Below are 24503 nucleotides of genomic sequence, written 5' to 3' on the forward strand. Positions count from 1 at the left end.
ATAGGAAGCTGTTGGTGATGGTTAGAGGCTGTTAGACATAATCATCTACGTTTTGTTGTGAAGTAGTTACAGCAAAAGTCACACTGGAATACACGACCTTTTTCCTGACATCTGACATCCTTTTTGTTCTATATGTCACGCTGACCGAGTAAATTCTCTAACCACTCTGAAGATAAAGTCAGACATATAGCAGTTTATTTTCTGAAGGAAAGGTTTCCTCTCTGTAGCAACTCTACCTCTGCCACAACGTCTTGAACTACGTAGGACCCTTCAGTAAACCCAGGCTCCGTCCCTGTTACACTCCCCTCCATTATGTGTGTTGGGTGCGTCCCAGCGTGTTCACCCCTTGCCTGTGTGTAAGACACTTAACCCTGGGTCACACACACATCCCAGGGAGCCTTGTTTTCCCACACATGGACCACAGCACACTTATCTATGAATAGATTAGATTGTCAAGGTCACTTCTGCTGCCCACTCCTCTCTTTCCGTGTACAAACTCTCATCCCCTGCTCTTTTCCTGCACACTTTCAATACTGAACCCACGGCTACATTTTCATCTTCCTTTCTCTCTCCCTTTTCTCCCTTTTTCTGTGTCCTCTCCCCATTTTTGCTTTTCTGCCCCCCCCCCCCCATTTGCTCCTTTTCTCACACTGAATGGCATTTCAGGGGGCCATGGGGCCATGTGCAGGGCTAAAGGATTAGTTTCATCATTGATAAGGAGCTGCGGAGGAGTGTTGCGTGGCAAGCTTGAACCTGAATGCCCTTCCTGAGAGGATGTGTCAGTGACAGCTTTATCCACATATTGTCAGAGTGACAGCAAGAGCAACACATCCAGAGAGAGAGGCCCAGTAAATACATGGGACAGTCAAGGTCAGGTCAACGTCACAGGTCCCTGAGCACTGCAGACTCAGGGGAAAAGGTGTGTTGTCTTCAGGAAGACAGTTTGTGCTGCACAACATCAAAGTACGGCTCTCTTGCTTCCCCTCACACTGGGAATATGGGGACACTGTTGTTTTGTTGCTTCCTTTCGCACGTAAACGCCTACACGTGCATGCACACATGCAAACGGCTCAATTCTTAGAAACATTTCCGCTGGAGATAGTTAAGAGGGAGAGGCGGCTGAACTCAGATAAGACAGTCATTCTCATTTGTGTGATGATTGAAAGAGAACTCACTAATATTTTTTTAACAATGTTTTTTTACTGACTGTGGCATATGCAGTATTTCAAAGACACAAATAGTCAATATCAATTATAAGATTTAAATTAAACAATGAATATAATAATAACATTCTACGTAATTCACATATTTAACAGAGAACTAAAATAGAAACACATCAGAAAAAAAGAAAACAGAAAACAACAACGTAGAAGCACTCACACAGCAATTTCACACTGACTGTGAACCTTGACGTCAAAGAAATTTTTGTGAGTTACCACACTTTTTCAAATTCTGGTTATGTGAGTCAGGCTCTCCAATACAATACAAGATGCAATCTCTGTCACCCATACATGCATCAAAGGTATATTAATTTTTCTCAAAAAATAACCCTCTCATCATCCTGGCCTGCTGGAGTCCAAAGTCAATTAAGGTTAACTGTTCTGAACTAATAATGAAGCTCTCTAGATATACAGTATACCTAGTATACACAGTTTTGCTTGGTGTGGCACATTCACTCCAAAAAAATACTGTTTTCCAGTATTTTTGTAATTTTGGACAGTCCCATACACGGTGAAACAGAGTACCATTTCCTTCTAAACATGAAGCACAGGTATCCGGGACGTCAGGTGAACAACGATTCAATTTGACCGAGGTAACATAAGTTCTCACTAACCTTTTGTCTTGTAATAGCTTCATTCCTGTATTAATTGATTTTTTGGGGGGCTTTTAAGCACGCAATTTCCCGATCAGTCTCTCGTATGTCCTCTTGAACATCCGATCTCCATGCCTCTAGCTTATCAGTGTTGGACTCCTTATCATATGACACCAAAGCTGTATAGAATGAAGAAATCTGACTCCTCCCCTTGAGGTATAGAATCGTGAGATTTTCAAGATGTGATAGCGGTGGTTCAGATGTTATACGCTTATATTTTGATAGTATGAAATGTTTCAATGGCAAGTATTTTTAAGAAAAAGGTTTTTTTAGGACTATAGTATGTCTGACACAGCTGATCAAATGAAAGAAGATTACCGTTCATATAAAGGTCCTCCATTTTCTCCACGCCTTTGATTAGATTCTGAAACTAGCATCTGCTATTCCTGCCCCGAAGTATGTATGGTCCCATGTTGGGGGGTTTGGTGTAATGCAGAGGAAAGATACAGTTTTAATTGGAGGTTTGGTACTGATGCCTGCTCAATATTCACCCAGGCTGTAAGAGCCTCCATTGAGAAATAAAACATTGCAGTACGTAACTGAGCAGACCGTGTCAGGTTTTGGGGCCGTGGCCCTCCCCTGTTATAAGGCAGGTATAGTAGCCTAAGTCCCAGTCTAGATTTTTGCATCTTTTGTCAGTGTCTGGAATTGAAATTGATCAAGAAATGTGTCTCCGTCTGAGGCTTGGGGGCATTCTGAAACTCACTATTGTTACATGTGTCCTAAGTAACAAGTGACAACTAACAAAAGCAACGCCATGAGTGGGGCTCCCACTATAGGAAAAATATCATACAGAGTGGAGAGGAATTAAAGCAGTGATTGTAACTGAGGTGACTGGGCATGTGATCACTTAGTTATGGGGGGAGTTAAATCCAATGCATTTCTTGCACTTGATGCATGTATACTCTTCTTCCTGTCCTTTTTGGGTCCACACCTATGGTCCACGCACATCACAGTGCCTCCTTCCTGCTACCAGCTGCAACCTAAAATGATGAAAACACTTAGTTCAGGACTTGTTTACTGGACCCCCCCCACTCACTCACTCACTCACTCACTCACTCACTCACTCAGTCATTCTCCCACACAGGCACACACACACACAAACTTGTCCTTCTATCGTTGTGGGGATACTCGATGACATAATGCCCCTTACCCTAACATCAACCATCACAACTAAATGCCTAACCCCAACCCTTACCCTCACCCTAACCTTAAACGTAATTCTAACCTGAACCCTAAAATCAAGCCTTAACCCTGAAACAGCCCTTTTAACTTGTGATATCCAGCATTTTGGTCCCCACAAAGCTATCAGATCCTACAGGTATAGTGGGCTCCTGGTTTTCAGACTCCAGGATTATAGTAAATCACCCCCCCACACACACACACACAGATATATAATTACATAGGGTCAAGGTAGGAGAGTCAGACACATACATATGCAACTCGCACTTACTTCAGGTACAACAGTTGGTGGTTCTGTGGATTGGGCAAATGGGGCATCTGCATCCTCCTGAATCCTCCTCACAGTTGCTGCAGAGCCTTAGGTTGTTGGGATATGTCGTCTCTTCTGGATTTGAGGTCTTACCAATGCCTTGCCCAGCTCCTCGAGAAAGAGCCATCTCCTCTGGAGGTTCCCTCTGATCTTGTCTGGGTTCGAAGCCATCCAGATGACAAGAGCGTGGTACGCTGAGATTTCCAAGATGATTGACTGTGATAAAGAGCCACACATATTTGTTGCGCCCCGCCTCCGTTTGCAGCTGGGATAGGGTGTGAGAAAATATAGAATGTTTTGCATGTTTTGACATAACATTATGCAGGTTCCCGCAAGACATTTTGTAGTTTCACACACTACAGAGGGTACAGTGTGCGGGAAAATGTGGGAGCTGACGGGTTCTCAGCACTTGAAATGTAACGGTGTTGCAACCGCGACTGTGTGTGTGTGTGTGTGTTTAGTTTCACACAATACAGAGTGTAAAAAGTGTGGGAATAACGGGGCAGACAGGTTTTTCTTGGTATGTTGAAACTTTATGTGCGTGTGTGTGTGTTTGTGTGTGCATGTTGCTGAGAGGTACTGGGAGGTGATTTCCGATTTTGGTAAGAAAAGAAACAAGTCTTTATGGACTGGGGATGTGTGCGTGTGTGTGTGTGTGTGTGTGTGTGTGTGTGTGTGTGTGTGTGTGTGTGTGTGGGGATGGGGGGTGGTGTGGGTTGGGGGTGTATTGGTGGTGTTGGGGTGAGTTTCTGGGGTGGTGATGGGACTATGCTTGGGACATTTGGAAATAATGCTTAATGCCTATAAAATGGTAGTGAGGTGCTGCATTTTTTCAATTTCTAGTTTTTGATTGTGAACCCTTTTCCTTAACTGCATGTGAAAACAACAGCAGGGCGACTTGTGAGTGCAGGTCAGAGCAGGGATAAAAATTCCCAGGATTCCAGTGACGGAGGGACCTGACAATGACCCTCTGTGTCCTCCCTGAATGGATGTGTGCTCCATGGATTTAAATACCCATCAAAGCACACCCTATCCAAATGATTTAATGAGCGATGAGAAAAGAGGGTCTGTTCTTCACAGAATAATATTTTGGCGTCTATTTGCGGAAATTAATGACATTTCAAAGAGGATACATTTCTCAGGACGGAACCGATGATGCTAGATATATGCGTAGATATGTGGGTTGTTGTTGAATGCACATTATATGTTATTGGATATGCAAATTAAATATCTATTTCCTTCCCCCTGTTCCAGATATTTTTCATCTTATCAACCATTTCAGATTAAATCATGCACTGCTTTTCAAGCATTAACTTGGGTGTAATGTGGAAATGTTTTCTGGTAGAAACATTTGAATCACGGTGTCCTAAGGAAGACACTGCACTGACAAAGTAAACGTTTTTCAGGCAGAAATTTTTAACCATGCACCAGCAATTTAATAGGTACTAGTGTTTTTCTGACCTCTGGGCTGAGCAGGACATTGTTTGGAAATATTTGGATTAAACCTTGTATCTTAGAAAATTTCAAACATCTATTGGGAATGTATATGCTCTCAGCAACCTATAAATAATGTACAGCAGAGATAATGGGAAAGAAACTAACTAACAAAGATGTTTACCTTTAAAATATATTTACAGAAATAAACAGGAGAGGCTAATGGAGGTCAAAGTGCAGGACCTATTTTCTCTGCCACGAGGATCGACTGAGACCAAGTAAGAGAGAAAGGGGAAACAGTTAATTACTTCCCGAGAGCGAGGCATGGCTGTGAGATAAATGCAGCAGCATTGTATTAGTGTTTACAGAGGAAACAGACCCAGCCACACACCACCCATCCTGGACGTTGCAAACACCACATCCAAGGTGAGAAATACTTCTTCGGAGAGGATCAAAGACAGATTGCAGCGTTCATGACACCATCAATTACAGGGGAGCAAGAGACTAACTGCCACTTTTGATAGTAACCTGGCCCTAGTCTGCAAAAGCTGCTTCCCCCAGTGAACCATGTCTCTCTCAAACAAAATTAGACTTAACATGATTGCCAAACAAACTGCCACAATCCTTGATTAGTTTCCTCTTCTGCCGGCCTTTTACTGTTGTTATTGACCCGGTGGAATGAAGTCTAAGTACTGGCCCCAAGCTCTTGTCAGATGTTTGACAGAGAGGTTTGAGTGTGTGTGTGTGTGTGTGTGTGTGTGTGTGTGTGTGTGTGTGTGTGTGTGTGTGTGTGTGTGTGTGTGTGTGTGTGTGTGTGTGTGTGTGTGTGTGTGTGTGTGTGTGGCATTTTTCTTTTTCATCCCGGAGGTGCAGGAGTGGGGAAGCCAGACATAAAGGCTCTAACTATTCATTCTTCCCAAGTCCTATTTACAGCCGCAGCCCTGAGGTATGCTACTTCAACATCCTGCGACTCAGGCCCGGCCGACCACAGTGCTGCTCTGTGACCCCAGGGCCAACGCTCTCCACACTGAGAATGGGAGGGACCGGCTGGCCGTGTTGTGTCTTGAAACTTCCCAGAATGACAATAATAAAAACAGTGTTTGTTTATGTTCTCACAAGGAGAGGGACAGGGAAGTTGGGGATCAGGGAAGTAGGATGTGTGTAAAAGTTCAACAAGAGGTCTGGGAGTCAACAAACAAACCGTGGCTTTAGACTTACGCAAGCCGGAACTATTGAAATGTAATGTCATTTACTTGACAGAGTGCAAGTGTGTGTGTGTGTGTGTGTGTGTGTGTGTGTGTGTGTGTGTGTGTGTGTGTGATGATTGCATGCCTGAAAGAGGCCAGCTGTGTGAGAGTACAGTGTGTCTTGTCACTATAAATAACCGCAGATTGAAAACATAAGAGAAAAAAAGATCAAATTAGGACATAAATATTCAGAGTGTGTGCAAAAATAACCAATCCCATCAAGCATGCAGGCTAAGATTAGATAGGGGATGATTAGGAACATGTTGTAAATCTATTAGTGAGGCATGTCCCTGCACTTATTAAATTTTGATGTGTTTGCTTAGGTTTTTATTTTTGCTACCAGTGCTCAAAAGTTTACATACACTTGTCAGGGACTCTTGTGTCAGTTTGGGGATTTCAATTATTTTCAGCAGCTTTTTTCTTCCCATAACAGAGTGATTGGGAAATGTACCTCTTTGTGACAAAACAAATACGTTTGGCTTCATAAACGTTTCGTGGGTCAAAAATATACATGCGGCAACTTACAAGTGCTGTATATCATAAATATTTGGGGCATAGAATTTCATGAGATTGCCTCTGAACTTCCTGTCAGTGAGTATGACTTACAACAGTAAGTAACTTCCTTGTGCCTGTATAAACAGGGCTTGTTTGACTGCACACATTAGATGAAGCCACAGAAATCACAAGGGGAAAGTCCAAAGAGCTCAGCACAGATCCGAGAAAGTGCATAATAGATTTACACAAGTCAGGAATGACACTTTGGGTTATCTCAAACCACCTTCAGGTCACAAGATCATCAGTGCAAACCAGTGTTTGTAAGAATAACTTACGAGGCAACCGCAAGCTTTCCTGAGAGATAATAAATCAAGATGGAACCACCAAAAAAAAAAATGCAGGTCTGCCATTTTTAGAAGCTGCTGGAGCACAGGTGTCACTGTCCTCAGTCAAGCGAGTTTAACATTGCCATGGGCCGAGAGGCTTGGCTGCAAGAAAGACAAAGTCTGCACCTTAAAGCTCAACTCCAGCTTGCTCCCGATCACATGGACAAGCAAAATCCCTCTGGAGGAGAGGAAGACAGGAAGTATGTCCCTTACAAGTATGTGTGAGGAACATGTGACATACGCAGGTGTACTCTTTGGCTCTCTTCGGTCTCGGGTTTTCTTTCATCAGCCGTATGGATTTCCTATGTTTGGAGTTGTCTGCCTGATAAGGGTTGTTGGCCTATTTGAGCATCCCTGAACTCTGACAAACAGCTCTGCCAGTGTTCTTGCATTGCCCTATCACCTGCCTGGCACTCAGACAACAGGAAGATCGGGTCTTGAACTCACCAGGGTCAATCGCAGACAAGTGCTGAAACTGACGTTGAACATCACAGGAGAGAGAATGAAAAGATTCAAGAGTGACAGGAGTGGAGTTTGCAGTATAACAAAGGAAAATGTAGGAGAAAATGAAAAAACCCTCAGAAAAAATGATCTCTTTTTCCCTTTCCTTTAGCAATAGCACAGTTATCGTATATTTTTTTTAATTGTCTTGAATGGAAAGGTTTTAGGCCAAAGATGTTTGAGCTACTAAATAAAGAAACACATTACAACTGCAGGTCAAGGCTTCTCACAACCTTCTCCCTGGTCCTACGAAGTTTTATTCAGCTGTAATTTTTTCTCAATTTGTTGCACTGCAGTGTGAGATAGATTGAGACGGAGAGGGCAAGAAGAAGGAGAGAGGGAAGGGTTGTATGGAGTGGTGAACAGGTAAAATTGGGAAGATGTTGAAGAGACGTGGTTGGAGAGATGAGAGAGAATGAAATATCAGTAACTGTTGCAGAAACAGTGGTCAAGGCCACCGGGCTGTGCAGAAAACTCCAAAAGACACTGCAAAGCATCTTCACCATTTCACTTATGCTTCACGTGCTAATGGCACCTGTCGAGCTGAGGAGCCAATATATGACATATTAGTGCAAAATTTAACGCTGTTCTTCCAGGCATTTTCACCTTTATTCAACAGGGATAGTAGAAAGATGACGGAAAATTAGAGGAGACGGGGGATGAGATGCAACAACAGTCACTAGTCAGATTTCAACCACCGACATTGTCATTACAAGTTCAGCATCTTAAACACCTTGGTTCCCCGGGACGTCCAAGGGTTGGTAAAAAATTATACAGGCACAGTGTAAGGATTTTGTGTGATGTCTTTGACTTAAATAAAAGTGGTTTAAAAAATGTTGCATTCAAAATCCTACTTAAGTAAAATCACTACATTTAATAATAAAATAAATTTAAATACATTTTTTACATTATTTACTGGTTTCATCTATAACAATGCATTATATTTCATAAAATGATCTAATGTTTTATATGTAACATTTGCAATGTATTTAAAAGATTTCCCTCTGAAATATAGTAGAGTAGAAGCAGAAAGTAACATAAAATGTATTGAATTATGATTTGAGTTAATGTAATTAGTTACGTGGAATGGCTACAGTAGTGGAATGGCTATACAATAGCTAAGCTATTGTATAAATCAATTATTCACTCTTTTTTTTCCATTCTGTTATATTTCAGTGGTTTCCAAAAATACAACTGCTCTTTGCAGCTGAAACATGATATATTTTCATTTTGTGCTGCAGGTACAGTACATTGCAACAAGAGCAAAACTTCAACAGAAATGTGAAAGCTTAACGTCTGCAGACCATCCTGTAAATCAAACATCCTCACCCTCCAGCAGTAGTGAGCCATTCATTCATTTATTAATGGTTTTGTATTGTTGTGAAACCAGGATCTAGCCTGTAATGCATAAACATCCACTCCATTTTCCACTTCATCAAATTTTGTCTTGCTGGTTTCCAGTAGCTCACAAGCAGGAGTAGACCTTTTTTTTTTTTTTTTTTTTAAATCACTGAAGATGCTCACAGTTTTAAGCATTATGTTTTCCTGCCCCCCCCCCCCCCGGAGACATGCAGTCATTTCACAAGGCAGAAGAAACAGAAAGAAGAATCAATAGTCAAGTACAAACAGCTGGCTGTGGTCTGACAACCCAACAAGCAGTATCCGTATTGATGTGGAGTATCTTGGAATATGATGGATTGGAGAGGAGATCACTCTCTGAGCATTGTTGGTGCACACACAAAACGATAATGAAAACTGAAAATGTGACCGAACACAATATCATCTAAAATTTACGAAATATAGTCCTTTGCAACTGAGCATTTTGAGAACAGAAGAATCCCTGTTGTTAAATAACATTCAGTGTTTCAGCTGCATTTTCTCAGAGGCTGCACTGAGAAAGTAACACGTTGCTGAAAACCTTGAAGAAGAATTTTGCCAAAATGTAGCACTTTTGTATTTGCAATTAATCATGAACCATCTGGTTGGCCTTGACGTACCTACTCACTGGATGAAACATGTGACGAATTACGTTGAAGCTACCCTTGAACGAAACCTTGATCTCAAACATCCTCACAAATAAAAGCTCAACCAAGGATTCAGACCTTTTGTCAACATAGTTTCTCTCTCACACACACACACACACACACACACACACATGCACACACGCACGCAATGACAAGAATTTGGTTATTTTCACATTGAACTCAAAAGCAGTTTCACTTATTTTTGCAAAATGTTGTGGCTAGTGTCAGTTTCAGTATTTTGTTAATTTGCATTTTTAATAAAAACGTAGGTATCCAGATCGAGTGGAAGAACCTGGTAGATGAAAGCTAAAACAGAATGATATTACAAACACACTCCCAACACACACATGCATATACACTCCTAATCTGGTACCCTGAGGAGCCTCCCTTGTTCCAGAAGGGACCCTCCACCTGCTGTGGTAGCACGGGGCCTTCTGGGGCTACACGTTGAGGGGCCCAGGGGGATGTGCGCCTGGTTCCAACATATCACTTTTGTTAAACAGCATATTGGCCCTGGGATGTACCCCCAACCACCTCTACCTTCCACCCCTCTTCCCCCAGGACACATCCCAGTCTTGGCTCCAGCCTCAGGCGGAGCCTAGAGCCTCAACTGCCGGGCCCTGCTCCCGCCTCATACTGTCTACAGTACCTTCACGTCCTTGACAGTTTTACCCTCAAGGTCTCCTCCCTGTCTGAGTCGCAATTCCCAGCCCAAGGCTCAGTCTACTCAGAGAAAAACAAGTGCCGTATCCAAGGCACCTGCAACTTCTTACCTTAGTCCCAATTCTAGTTTTAAACACTAATTTTAAGGAACAGTTTAACATTTTGAGAAATATGCATATTTTTGTTCTTCCCAACAGTTAGATGAGAACATTGATACTACTCTCGTCCCTGTTCAGTATGAAGCTACAGCCAGTCAGTGGTGGAAAGTAATAAAGTACATTTACTCATGTACTGAACTTAAGTACAATTTTGAGGCACTTGTACTTTACTTACATTTGTGTCCACTTCATGCCACTTTGAACTTGTAGTCCACAACATTTATCTGACAGCTGTAGTTACTAGCTACTTTTAAAGATTTTATATTAAAGAAACATATGATAAGCTTATAAAATACAATTTAGAAAAACCCTTTATAAAAAAACAGGTCGTACTTGTGGCCCTTTATTACAGGTTTCAGATGTCTATGAGCTGTTAGCAGTTCCAACAAAAGGTGGTTTCTCCTCTAAACTTGGTTTAATTTCGAACAACTGTTCCAGGTGCAAAGAGGTAAAATTTTCCAACATCTCACAACAAGCAAAGATTACAGAAAAAGTTACAAAAAATGAATACAAATGTATGTACAGAAATCTGATTTATTTCTTTCCTACACCATTAATCATCTTACGACCACTAAGATTTATCTAGTGGCCCTTTGAAGGGGCCTGACCCCCTAGTCAGGAACCACTAGACTAAACTACATAACTGTCTATAAAGTTTATAGCTACCTCCAACTGGACCAGCTACAACAGTACCAACAGTCTAATAATGTAATATACACTCACCAAGCACTTCCAAATGCTGCCAATCACATAGCAGCAATGCAACGCATAAAGTCCTGCAGATACAGATCTGGAGCTTCAGTTAAAGTTCGTATCAAACATCAAAATGGGGAAAAAATGGGATTTCAGTCACTTTGACAGTGGCGTGAGTGTTGGTCCCAGATGGGCGGGTTTGAGTATTTCTGAAACTGCAGATCTCCTGGGACTTTCACACACAACTAAAGTTTATTCACAGTGGTGCCAAAAACAAAAAACATCCAGTGAGCGGTAGTTTTGTGAATGGAAATACCTTGATAATGAGATAGGTCAGAGGAGAATGGTTGGACTGGTTGGAGCCGACAGACAGGCTACGGTAACTCAGATAAACCTCTTTCACAACTGTGGGGAGCAGAAAACCTCCTCAGAATCCACAACACGTCGAACCTTTCAGTCAGATGGGCTACAATGGCAGAAGACCACGTCGGGTTCCACCTCTGTCAGCCAAGAACAGAAATCTGAGATTGCAGTTGGCAAATGCTCTCCAAACCTGGACAGCTAAAGACTGGAAAACATAGCCTGTTCTGATGAATCTGGATTTCTGCTGAGGCATGCAGATGTTAGGGTCAGAATTGGGTGTCAACAGCATGAATCCATGAACCCAACCTGCCTTGTGTCAACAGTCCAGGTTGGTGGTGGTGGTGTGTTGGTGTGGGGCATGTTGTCATGGCACACTTTGGGCCCCTTAATACCAATCAATCATGGTTTGAATGCCACAGCCTATCTGAGTATTGTTGCTGACCATGTGCTTCCCTTTATGGCCACAATTCTACCCATCTTCTAATGGGTACTTCCAGCATGATTATGCAGCAAGCGAAAGTCATCTCAAGCTGGTTTCATGAACATAACCTGCCTCTGTCTGAAGCAAACAAAATCTGTCTACCAACATCTCAAAAGCTTACTAATTAACACATTTCTTTCGTTTAACCCACAGAAAAACCTATGTGTAAAAATGAAAATTAGCCGTTCCATGTGGTGTTATGTGCAGAAATACTTCTTCCAATCACCTCTTGGAACTGGTCGACTTTCAACTGGTCCTGGCCAAGAAATTGTTTGGCACATAACCCCTGGTCAAATTGTCGTTTTATACTTTGGTTGTGTACAGATTCACAGTTGCATACTCATCAGGGGTGAAAAAAGTGATAAAAATGCAGGAGGTTATTTCAATTCAGCTTCTGTCGTTTTCAGTGAGTTTGGCATTTGCCCCCTTCTCAAGCGACATATTTATACGACTACTGTTCCAAAGTTTTCATTTAATCAAAAAAAACTCAATCTTATCAGGCTAATTAACAGTCTCAAGCTTGACATATCATCATATAAGCCAATTAAAGTTATCATGATGCTTCTCACCAAAGGGGCAGTCAACAACTGAACTCCCAGTGACGGCCCTCTTCAGTCTTCACTGTTCACTCTTCTCAGGTGCACTGCACATGCGTTTTTTGCTTTTTCTATTTTTTTTTTGACAACACGGAAGGTGTGGTTCTCATTTAACTCCCGGTGACTCAGACCCCCTTCTAATTTCGAAAACTCATCCGATCTACATGAACCACACAAATGACCTTTTTTGGTTCAAAACTGCTATTTTCGTCAAAAGGTGACAAGTTTTTGCACCCCTCAGATTAAACAAACAAGATAAAACGTGTTAACTGGTGAGCCCTGGAGGTCCTGGAAGGTGGATTTTGTTGAGCCAGGCTAGCTGTTTCCCCGTTTTCAGTCTTTGCACTAAGCTAAGCTAACCGGCTGCTGGCTGTTGCTACACATTTACCGTACAGACATGAGTGGATCAATATTTCATCTAACTCTTGGTAAGGAAGCTAATAAGCATATTTCCCAAAATGTCAAACTATTCCTTTAAGTCTGATGTTATATGGAAAAATAAGAGGCAGATAAACTTGTCTTCCTAGCACCAAGCCACAAAGCCTCCTGTATTACCAGCAACAGCTGTGGTCTTCAGTCATGCCTGCTGGGAGATCCCGTATTACTAAAAGGTGAAGGAGCAAAGAACCAAGTAATTAAGCCTCTCAGCAGCAGCACTACGTGGGCTCTATACATCAAAGACTGAGCAGAAACCAGCAGGTTTCTCCCACTGGAGACTCTTTCAGCGCTGCGCTCCCTGACAAATAGGGTGGAAGGTTCTGGCATTAACCCACATGTTGACACTTGGCTGGGAACACGGAGTGACGGCGGCGTGCAGGGAATGACATGTGGCTCAGGTCTTTGCAGTGGCATAAACATACAAGCATGCACAGTATAAAAACACACAGCATATACAGACGCACACAACATACAGCTGAGGACGCGCTGTTATGTCTGCTTGGTCTATCTGTGATGTTCTTTTTTGTTAATAATATGATTCTCTCAAATTAACGTGGATCCTGAGCCGTCACTGTGAGAGAGGAGAAAGTGGTTTCTCCTATGTGCTTCAGCTACTTCAACCCACCAGTCAGAGAGCTGCCACAACGCAGCTGTACGTGTGTGTGAGAGCTTAGAGAGGAACCCACATTAGGGTGTTACTGAGGAAGAGCCAGAGACACAACACAACCACAGACAGACAGACAGAGATACAGAAACACACAATCTCTCACACACACAGGGAGAGGCGGGTCCTGTTGAGGGAAACAGTAACGGCAAAATGAAAACAGAGAAGCTTTCACAACACCTGTGTAGATGAGAGAGATTAGGAGATTGAGATCAACAGTGGTAGAGCTCTGATCAGAAGAAACAGACTCCAGAAAACACTGACATCAACACTAAACACTGAAATCTGCAAAAAAAAAAAAGGTTCAATGTTTAAGTCTAAATTTAGCTATGCAGTAGTGCCTTTTGAGCTATAAAACTTCCCTAAATTGGTTTGGTTTATTGGCAGTCTTCTAATACATTAATAACATACAGTATAATACATGAGTTTTTGTCATGGATAGAACCATAAAAACCTGGACTTGTTATCCATCACCCTGGTGTTTTAAGCGTCCATCCAACTGATCAAGATGTGGACAGAATTTCTATGTGGGATGAGATTTAGCTGTAAAAGGCATAAATTCTGAGCAGTTGCAGAGCATGCCTCTGTGACTAAGACTGAAAAGAGAAGCATATCAGTTCTCCTTTCCATGAGCTGGAATATGCATGTGTAAGATAGAGACTCACTTTATAAGCTTAATAAGTGCAGACTTTTACGCTCCCATTAGGTCATTAACATTACAGCACATTCAAAACTTTGGCATCAAGAAAAAAAGAAAAGAAAAAAAGAGAGAAAAGCCCTCTTTACCCTTTTGCTCCCTCAAGGAAGTGGATGGAAAAAAAGAAAAAAAGAGAATGAAAGAAAAATCTCCTTCATCTCTGTAGGCAACCCAAATCCTCACTGTAGCTGCAGCCAAAAACTAAATTAAAAAGAGTGGAGTGTTGGGGTGTTTAACAGGCGCAATGCTGCGCTGAGACGGGATGGAAGTTCTCTCATGCTTAACAATTTGTTCCTCTGTTCTTTGCTGTTTAGAAGGATCAAACCAATTAAAAGCATACTACAACACACACACTAGCACAAGCAAACCATCTTAAATATCGGATTGTTATTCTTTGTTTCCCTACTGTTTTGATCCTCAATAATGATCCTTTGATTCATTTATCATGGTCACAACACGGAGTGTATCTCACAAAAAGCAGCGCTTGATGTTTGCTGGAAGAACCCTCATACAGCATGTTACCTCAAAGACACGGGTTACTTTCACGGTTGGGTAATATTTATTTCTGCCTTTACATAGATTCTGTTTATTCTCGGTGCATGATTTCTGTTTAAACCTGACGAAATAACAGCTTGGTGTTTCAATGACAGAAACATTTTACAAATGCTAAATTTACCGGCAAACTTGTGATACCAAAGTTCTAACTAATGGCTTATTAATGATTAATAAATCATTTATCAGTGCTCAATTGATCAGTTGTAAGCCATTAACAAGAATAAATCTTGGTTGCCAGGTTCCAGAAAATCCCACCGGCTGATGTTTATCCTTTCTAATTACATAATGATGCAGTTATAAATGCTGATAATCCATTCATAAAGGCTCATGGGGGTGCCAACCATGAATCGCAGTGTTTCCAGTTTACGTCTGACTTGGGGGAGCTTTGGTGTATGTCATTCCTCATCTCTCTACTATATATATAACAAAGGCATAAAATGGCACAAAAATATTTTAATCACTCACTCATGCTCACTTTCTAGCCATCAAGTCTGCAGTTCTAAATGATACTAATTCATTAATAAAAGGATTTTTTGGTCCAGATCAGCTGTTGATTCCAGGTGGTGAGTGCTCCAACCCATCCAACCAGTCAAAAGGATTTGCCTCAACCTGGCAACCCAAAAGTTGTTCTTATGAATAATTTTACCTGGTTTATATATCGATAAAGCATGAATGGACTTATTAACCATTAATAACAACTAATGTTAGAAGGAATAGCAATCCCCCACACACTATATGAAAATACTCCATTGTCCTGCATAGGGTGTAAAATGTATTTGGAGTAACATACGTAATCCTTAGATGAAAGAATGGCCCGTCAGGGTGGTATTATATCATCCGATTATTACTAATGATTTTATTTTAACAGTGTTGGATACTTTATCCTGTAACAATGCTTCACATTTTGTAAGCTCACCCTATGTTTTGTATGTAAAAGGACTGTCACAGTAACTAGTAAAACTGCTGTCAAATAAATTTAGAGGAGCAGAATTATAAAGTATCCACCCCTTTTGTCAATTTATAACCCCTCCATAAAGGGTGCCTTATTAGAAAATGCTACCAAATTGATGAAGCTAAATTTACAAAAACACAAGGCAGTCCCCGCACTATTTTTAGATCGTCCTGTGGGAAAAGACTTCAGGAAGGAAGCCATTCAGGTTTACTGGGTCAGAGGTTAAAAGTGTCATTAGTGAGCCTCACAGAGAAGTTTCTGCCGAATGTAGGAACTCATGCTTAACACGTCAACACATCCCAAACTCTGGAGTATATGTGGGAAACTATAACACAAATGGGTAACAGTCTCTTTCAGTTAATGAGATAATACAACCATAATGAACATGAGAAACCGCACCGCTGATGAAGTCATGTACTGCAGTTTCAGTTCACAAGCGGAGCCGCAGCCTCGGAGAGCAGATCACGCAGCCAAAGTATTAGCAAAGCCCTGAGAATGGAGGTGCAAACAGCTGTGATTAAACTGAGGGATGATGATCCTCCGCAGTGACACAACCTGATTTGGTCTCCTGGTGGCCTGCATACCTTGGCTTCCAGCAGGCAAAATACCCCCCAGGGATCCTAAAATACACAGCGAGCCAGGCCCCGGCCCAGCCAGCCAGCCAGCCAGCCAGCCAGCCAGCCAGCCAGCCAGCCAGCTGTGAGGCGGGGCAGGGAGAGGGGAGAGAGGAAGGGCCAGGGGCATAGCTACAAGCCTGGGCAAGCCAGTCAGCTCCACAGGCCTCAGATGACAGTCAGACTGACAACACGGGAGGAATGTTAACCTGTGAGGAGCTTCTTCAGTGTGTTTGTTCGCATGAAAATTACAGTCTTAAATCACTGATACCCTACTCTTATCAGGCTAAATTAAGGAGGAACAAAAGCTGACAAATGCACAGTTTATCCACAGTCACATATGGTCGCTGCATGCTTTTTTTATTGTAGCCAACTGCCTTTATTTAGCCGCACTTCAATCCTCAGATCTCTTCTAAATGAGCAGTGGGGTTAATTTAGGATTTATGGCTTGATCAGGCCATCAGGGTCATCGAGGTCATTACATGCTTGTATTGTAAGACCATGACTGACACACTCTGGCTGCATGCAGTCACTGCATCATCAGTTCTACGCTACAAAGACAGGGGGCGCAATTTGATATTTGAGTCAATGGGGAAAAGTCAGAAACAGCTCCCACAACAGGCACACAGTGCTCGCAATTATTTTTCGATCAAACAGTCAAAGGAAATGGAAATATTATCATTTTCTTTGGAATCATTTTACTTTGTTGTGATTCACACACACACACACACACACACACACACACACACACACACACAACTGCAGCTGTAAATGATATGTGAATTTTTATGAGGAGTTGAACGTGGGGTTACAGTCATTTAATGAGAACAAACATCAACATCAGCAACTTCAGCAGTCATTATCAGCTACAACAGATATCATCACCTGACATACATTTATGGAATCAGCCACCAAAACATACAGACTCTTGCACAATGAACAGGACTGAGGGAAGTGGAAATAAATGAGGTGATGAAATAACTTAAATCGAACAGCACAAAGATCTAAACCTCTTGACAATCAATGTTTCCAAAACCTTTACCAGCAGATGTAAAATTAAACTGAAGCTTGAAATCTCTTTTGTAATTTGTAATAATATTTCATTTAAGGGAAACAAGTGGCAAAACTTCACTTTACCCCCCGCCCTTTAAAATTCATATGCATTATATAAACAATTGATAAATGGTTTATAACACACTGTAATGTAGTTGTAAACAGAAGTAAGTCCTCCTGTGGTCACCCATTAGTGGAGGCTGGTGTATAAACAGATAGTGAATAACAACAAAGTAAAATACAGTTGTAATAATGCAAAATATGTCTTCATATGAGAACTTATAATTGTTAACAAATATTTTACATTAATAAACACTTAAAATGTCTTTATCTCTGTTCACAGCTAAATTATAGTGTCCTGTAAGCCATTTATTAAAATGTATATAGTGTTTATAAATATTAAACAGATGGATTAAAGTAAAGTGTTACCAAACAGTTTCAGGTTTTAGCACATCCACAGCTATTCATAGGTTAGTTTTCAATTAGCTGAAATTGTGTTGAAATTGTGGATTTTCAGGGCAACATGGTGGACGGTTCGTAAGCTCTCTTTGATATATGCATGGTGGAAAATAATGTTCCACAAAACATGACTTTGACTTCAGTCCCACTAAGTGAGAAAGTGCATACATGTATTGAATGGCTAGTTGCTGACCTGATGAGGGCTTAAAATAATTAAGGCTCAGTCCCTGCTGACTCGGTATTAAGACTATATTGCTGTTCCCAAAAGACCCTCCAAGTAGCTCTCTATCTCGATTCATGTTCTGTCCTGTTCTGAAAAAAAAAAAATGAACACTGATGCTTCAAACCACTTTCTGCATTTTGATTTCTGATTCATTAGCCCGTTTAGAGGAAGAATTTCAGTAACGAAAGTGCAAACTTTTCAGTCCGCCTGACTGAGTTGTTTTGGTTCTGACCACTATTGATCTGTATCACACTTACAGACATGCTGCGTAGATCTATGGAGGCCTATGTCGCTACTGCTCTTGTAAACACGGGAGGATGTGGGAGGAAGAGTTCAGGAGTATACTCAGTCATCATCTGAGTCTGGGGAAGATTCTGATGAAGAGGATCATGCTGATAAAGGTGAACGAGACCAGGATGAGCATCAGCCACAGCAGCCAGTTTACAGACTTCTTGGTGTGCTGCTCCAATCGCTCCGACTCCGTCTTCAGCTTCTCAAAGTTCAGGTCTGCCTGGCGCATGGACTGGCTCAGAGTCTGGGAAATGTCAACATAAATATTTAGCAGGCAGACCTCCAAGCCAGTATAGTGGAAGAAATAATAACTCATAGATTAGTTCTTCTGCACAAGGTGGATTCACAGGCTGGGTGGGAACAATATTTGTCTTATAATGCTGACTTGTGGACAGAAGCAGCTGAAACATGTGGCATTAGTAGGAGAAAGTGTTTGGGGAACAGAAACATAAAATGACACCCAATAACCCTCCAATAACAAAAATATACATGCAAAAACAAACCCAAGAGAAAATTTAAAAGATCTGAAATATAAAAACATTTGCAAAAATTCAACATTAGTCTGTTTGTTAATGGTAAGGCCTGACAAGAAGCTGGGCAATAAACCAAAAATGTAATGTAAAATGTAGTCGACAGACCCTAATTTTGCTGCTTCTGATAGTGTTCAGTAAAAGCTTCCCCAGGTGCTTTTTGGGGAGGGGGCTGCAACACCCATCCATCACTCAGTCACATTCTTCTGCCTCATTTTGCCTTAATCATTAACAGTCACCTGTTCCTCATTGGCTACCATTTACCAAGTTTGAAATTGAACTGATTCTTGTCTCTGTTAAACCTGGGTCTATAAACGAAACGTTACAGTAAACAGACAGGGTGACGTATTATTTTGAAAATGTTCAGTCCTTATTTTGGCTGGTGTAATTTATTGTCGGCAGGTAATTTGATATTTTAGTAACCCTGAAAATAAAATATGATTGAAGTGTGCAGTATTGTGGATACTCTGATACTTGCGGGTGTTTATCCAGTTACCTGGTTGTCCTGTCTGATTATGTTCTGTGCTGCCATAGTGTTGTTCTTCAGATTTCGGGCCAGGTTGAGCATGTCCTCCGCCAGTTTCTCCTGCAGGTTGTGGTGATGCTGCAGGACGGCGTCCAGCTCTGCGGCAGACTGACGCTCATCCAGAGGAAGACCTCTGCACATGGCGGGACGGTCTTATTAACACTTTTATTTTACTGCAGGCGTGTAGCTTAGGCTCTTATCCACAGTCACGACAATGAGTCCACTGATAAAGTATTTTAAAATACCCATTTGTATAAGAATTTTACAGTGAGAAGTGCAACAGTGCCCTGACATGTTCAGAAATTAAACACAGCTGCATATGAACCTGAACTTTTTGGAGGAAATCAGTGGATGTTTCACACTGATGTATCAATAAACATATTATCCATCATTAGCTCTTATTGATAAGAAATATTATTTAAAGCTTTACCTTCTGTTTCGCAAGTCTGTCTCCGATGTGCCTATAGAGAGGAAAGAGTTAAAGAGATTCAACTCCTAAAAGACACATCTTAGAGATTCTAGTTTGTTACAAATACTAGCTGCCGTTCCTCAGTCGAGATACTGAATCCAAGATCCCTTTGAATTGCAAAACAATTCTTACCTTTGCCTGACAAAACCTATAATGACACAAAAGAGGAACATTCATGAGTTAAAAAGAATGTGGGGGATTAGGCATTCAAAGCAATTTCTCAATCAAGTTTTTCTACCAAACCCCAAAGTGTTTTTAAAATATGGAGAGCACAGCTTTTGTGGCTAAGTATGAGTAAAAAGGTCTTTACAGTGGCTTTAAGGTTACAAAAACTTGTACTCTCATCATACCGTGCCGAGCAGCTCCTCCCTCATCTCTCCTGTACAGCGGGCCTTCGTCTGCAAATGCACAGTTTTAGTGGCAGGCATCCTCTCGTTGGCTATCGTGGGTGTTCGCCCGGGGGCGAGGAACTGATTGGCTAAAGCTTTTTCCGTTGGTGAAGACTGTGAACGAAAACAGGAAAGACATGAGATCTGGAAACTGCCCCAAAAAGATATACATAAAAAATGACAGTGAACTACTGATTAAAGTGCTCCTATAAATATTACAAGTGATAGTAACACATCCAGTACGTATTATGGAAAATCGTAAAGGCAATAAAGCTGTAAAATACTGCCACTGACCAGTTTCTCTGCCTCTAGGAGTCCTTTCAGAAAATCTACTTTGCGTGTGTATTCAGTCAGGACTTCTGGTGTGGGTTTGCTGGACGAAGACACAAAGTGTTGTTGCATAACAGTATTCTTACACCTCTTTCTAAATTCATTAGTCATGAACAAAACTTGCGTGAGTAGTGACAGAAATGCTCTTTGTTCAAAAAAACTAATTGGAAAACGCAAAAAAATAACTCATGAGTGAGTTCTGCATGCATCAGAAGCTTTGTGGTTTGCTAGTGTTGAAACTTTTTAGTCGCCTTTGCACAGATGACACAAGGTGACACAGAGATGTATGTGTATTAAAAGTTAGGAATAATAAATATATTAAGACGTATGAGATGGTGGTGTTACCTCGGGCTTTTCCTCAGAGCTACCAACATCTCCTCCAGGGCGCCAACATACTAGAGGAGACAAAACAGAAACATTGATTGTGAACATTTTTTTTGAAAGAAAGATATTTTGAATAGTTGATGATAGTTTGAAATAGACATGATCTTTGGCGCTGCTGTGCATTAGTGCAGCTGTCTTTAATAAAACAAGACTAAAGCAGCATTGAAAACCTAAAGACTCTCTTTGGATTAAAGAAAAAAAATCCATCTGGATGTTATTCTTTAAAACAGCGTCAAAATAATTTGCCACCTCATAATTTAAGGTGTTTTACCTCGAAACTAAGCTGTGATGAACATCAGTTGGATACATTTACCTAACAGTTAACTACAACTGGTAAACTAGATAAAACTATAGAAGTAAAACTTTTTTTTTTCATTTTTTGTGGCATTTTATAGACAAAACTATTAAGTTGAGTAAATAATTGGCAGATTAGTAGATAATGAATATAACTGATAGTTGCAGCAGTTATACCAACTTTATGGTCATTTTGGAGGCTTTAGTTTGTGTTGCTGTTGAATTAAAGAGTTTTCAATAGTTTGTCGACCCCATGAATATAAATATCAGTAATATCAGTAGGACAAATATTAGAACCAATTCTCAGTATAACCCAATACAATGTAACCGAGGCTATGGTCTAGTGCATTTTTGTTCTCTCCTTACTTTAATCAGTGTGTCACCGGTACTTTTATGATTTTAACATGATGGTATGTGTGTGTCTATGCGTGAATTTCTGGACTGTAAATGTCGCTGTCCGTAGCTCAGATGAACCGTGATGATCTGTGGTGAAGAGCAGCACGACGTTATTCTGTCACTCACACAGAAAACTAACCTGGCATGGTTAGCACACGACCTACAAGTCAGCTGTTGTGTTTTTTTCTTCCTTACTATGCAACATGAGTCTGTCCCAGTTTTGTTTTTGTTTTTTTCGTTTTTTTTTTTTAAAAATGTCTTTTTGTCAGTGGCGACGTGGCTAACAAACAGCTGCGACTCACAACAACAACGACAGTCATGCTAACTTTGGCCTATGAAGGTCGGAGAAACACGGCACTGAGCTGGGACATTTCCTCCGTGTTTATGTCGCCTTACCTTCTCTAACCTCCACTCCGTCTCCCCTCGTTTCTCCGAAGCAATAGATTCACAGCGAGACAATAATCTGATAAAATTAATTTCTAATCTGGAAGCCATGTTTGAGGTCGACACACTGTCGCAGCGTTATGACGTAGAGCCCTCCCACCGCTATTCATTTATTCAAAAACACGTAGGAACTATAAAACTGTGGATTCATGTGTACAGCTACGGCCTTATAGTCTCTATTTGTGACTTTTGATAAAATTTACAAAGCTATATTAGCTATATAAAATATAAATTTGGTTTCATCCATTAATATTTAGGCTCTTTTTATTCGCAAAAGGCAGATATAGTGTGCCACTGCCTTTTCTTTTTTAAAGGGTAAGTAAACACTTAAAAGTGTTATATTAATTTTGTTCGGTACCAATGTCGCTGTACCCACGGTGGGAGTGACCACCTGAGGGGCCCCCCGGGGGTACCAATTTGCCTATGGGCCCCTAATAGACCCCAACATACACTGCAGTTCCATTATTTGCCCACAAAACCAACCGGCGCCCTCCCTTCGTTGGTCAACAGAAAATTAATCAGCAGTTTTGATAATGGATTAATCATACGCTGTGAAACATGATACAGGAATATAGTGGAATCAGCTAATCTGTTCCTGTCAACGTAATGCAAATATGTACATTTTGTTAATTTGAAGTTAATTTAACTTAGTTTAATTTTCAGGCAACCACAGACCTTATAAACATTATTTGTTTAACTTGAGGTCTTTTTGACCTGGAATGATGAGTTGAACGAATGAAGTGCTGTGAGTTCACTCGACTCGTTAAAAGTTATTAGAGAAACTAAATTAGCATATTAACCGACTTCCCAGTGTACACGTTTGAGAGTTAAAACTCTCCACGGACTTATTTTTTGATCAGATAATTCGTCAACCTGCTCTGTGTCTTCAATACATGTGAAGGCAAGTCATGGTTGTTTCTTTTCATGATAATTAAAACTATGCCAACCATGATCAATTCAGTCCCTACCACAGTACAGTTAAAGTTACAGGGATCAGATTCACCTGTTGTCTTTGTACTGACTCTGGTGCAAAATGGCTTCAACAGCTGCAGCTGCAAGTTCTTCATGTCAGATGGCCGAGTGACTCTTTACACTCTCCCTCCACAAAACCAGGGCCGCAAGAATCAGTAACAAAGGGCCCATCTCAGCTGAAATTGCTTCTTCAGTACAACCAGTTGATACAGAGTGAACCTGGGGCTTTTCGGGCCCCTCGATGTCTTGGGCGCTCCGGCAGTGAGCCACTTTGTCTGACTGAAACAGCTAAAGCTGGATCAGCAATCATCCGACTCAAAAAAGAAATGTCCTATATGTAGCTGAGGTAATAAAGAAACGTGGTTTGACAGATGAATTTATTAGATTTAGGCTGTTTGTGCTCTCCTCTAGGGCCTCAGCTCTGGCCAGGGGAGGTGTTTCACCCCTGACCTCCAAGAGCGACCACTGGTCTCATGGGGGTGGGACAAGACGTGGAAAATTATACAGCCTAACCCTATTTTAGAGTCTAACACTTTGTGATGCTTATGGTTCATCGCTGACCTTGGGTCATATTTTACAGCTTTTGTTTACCTCAGCGTTGTAAGTAATGTTATAAAGAGATGTGTGGATCTGATCAACAGTGAAAACTAGGGAACATCTCTTATGAGTATCCCCGAGGAAAAGGTGGAATAGTTTCTTTTTTTTGCCTGTTTCTTCTTCAACTTCATTTCATTTAATCTTCTTCACAATATCGTTGTCTAATGAAAGGAACAAAAAAGTGTATTTATCTACTGGTTAGGAATGAACAACTAGTTTTCATATTATTAATACCTGTTTGTCCTGGAGGTTGTCACTTATGTGATCTTTCCCAGAATTATTGAGATTTTCAAGGGCACATTTAATTTTCCCAATGAAATGTGCCACATAGATAAGTTTTCTTTGTCCTGTCTTTAATCCACGTTCATTTTACAACAATAATACTGATTGTACACATTTTCATAAAGCTCTGGTTTAGTTCACGTTCACCTGCCAAACACAACGAGGTGCAATGTAGTTTTTTTAAAGCTAGCATAATGGCTGGAGGGTTGTTGTTTCATGTAGACTGTAAGACGTTTTTTTTTTAATTATTTTTTTTAAAATCTTGAACAGATTCCTTTGACTGTATTTACCCGTGAGACGACCTCAGGTTTATCAACAGTCATTGCTGCAGGTTCACCGCAAATATTAAAAAAAAAATAAATAAATAAAAAAATCGCCCTATTTTTGTATGAGCTGTGAAAAGACTAAAAGAATAAGATTTTACAACTGACTAAATGTCAAAGTTAGCGCACAGAAATTTTCAACACATCAGCAAAGACTATCATCCTGTGTTTGTTACTTTTGATTCCTCTGCACCGGATGAGGAACCAATTTGGGC

General features: G+C 40.9%; 1 protein-coding gene and 1 long non-coding RNA gene across 2 annotated transcripts; both read right to left on the reverse strand.

Annotated features, from left to right (window-relative positions):
• Positions 1 to 2424: 2424 nt before the first annotated feature.
• On the reverse strand, positions 2425 to 11099 carry LOC120790925. Its single transcript, XR_005707588.1, has 3 exons — positions 10997 to 11099; positions 3327 to 3630; positions 2425 to 2856 (listed from the first exon to the last, which is right to left on the reverse strand). It is a non-coding gene; the product is annotated as an uncharacterized LOC120790925 (long non-coding RNA).
• Positions 11100 to 17091: 5992 nt separating this feature from the next.
• Positions 17092 to 22186, reverse strand: use1 (unconventional SNARE in the ER 1 homolog (S. cerevisiae)). Its single transcript, XM_040127791.1, has 8 exons — positions 22067 to 22186; positions 20942 to 20991; positions 20561 to 20639; positions 20228 to 20380; positions 20010 to 20025; positions 19839 to 19869; positions 19379 to 19541; positions 17092 to 18596 (listed from the first exon to the last, which is right to left on the reverse strand). Exons 1-8 carry the CDS (start codon positions 22163 to 22165, stop codon positions 18414 to 18416), a joined length of 774 nt encoding a protein of 257 aa, XP_039983725.1. The 5' UTR covers positions 22166 to 22186; the 3' UTR covers positions 17092 to 18413.
• Between the last annotated feature and the right edge of the window lie 2317 nt (positions 22187 to 24503).

The sequence above is a fragment of the Xiphias gladius genome, chromosome 6, assembly GCF_016859285.1.
Source record: "Xiphias gladius isolate SHS-SW01 ecotype Sanya breed wild chromosome 6, ASM1685928v1, whole genome shotgun sequence".
Classification (NCBI taxonomy): domain Eukaryota; kingdom Metazoa; phylum Chordata; class Actinopteri; order Istiophoriformes; family Xiphiidae; genus Xiphias; species Xiphias gladius.

Coding starts and splice junctions, on each gene's coding strand:
- use1 (XM_040127791.1), bottom strand. CDS start 22,165: ATGGCTTCCAGATTAGAAATTAATTTTATCAGATTATTGTCTCGCTGT. Junction 20,381..20,560: donor TCCTAGAGGCAGAGAAACTG/GTCAGTGGCAGT, acceptor TTTCGTTCACAG/TCTTCACCAACGGAAAAAGC. Junction 19,542..19,838: donor ACAGACTTGCGAAACAGAAG/GTAAAGCTTTAA, acceptor CGCCATGTGCAG/AGGTCTTCCTCTGGATGAGC.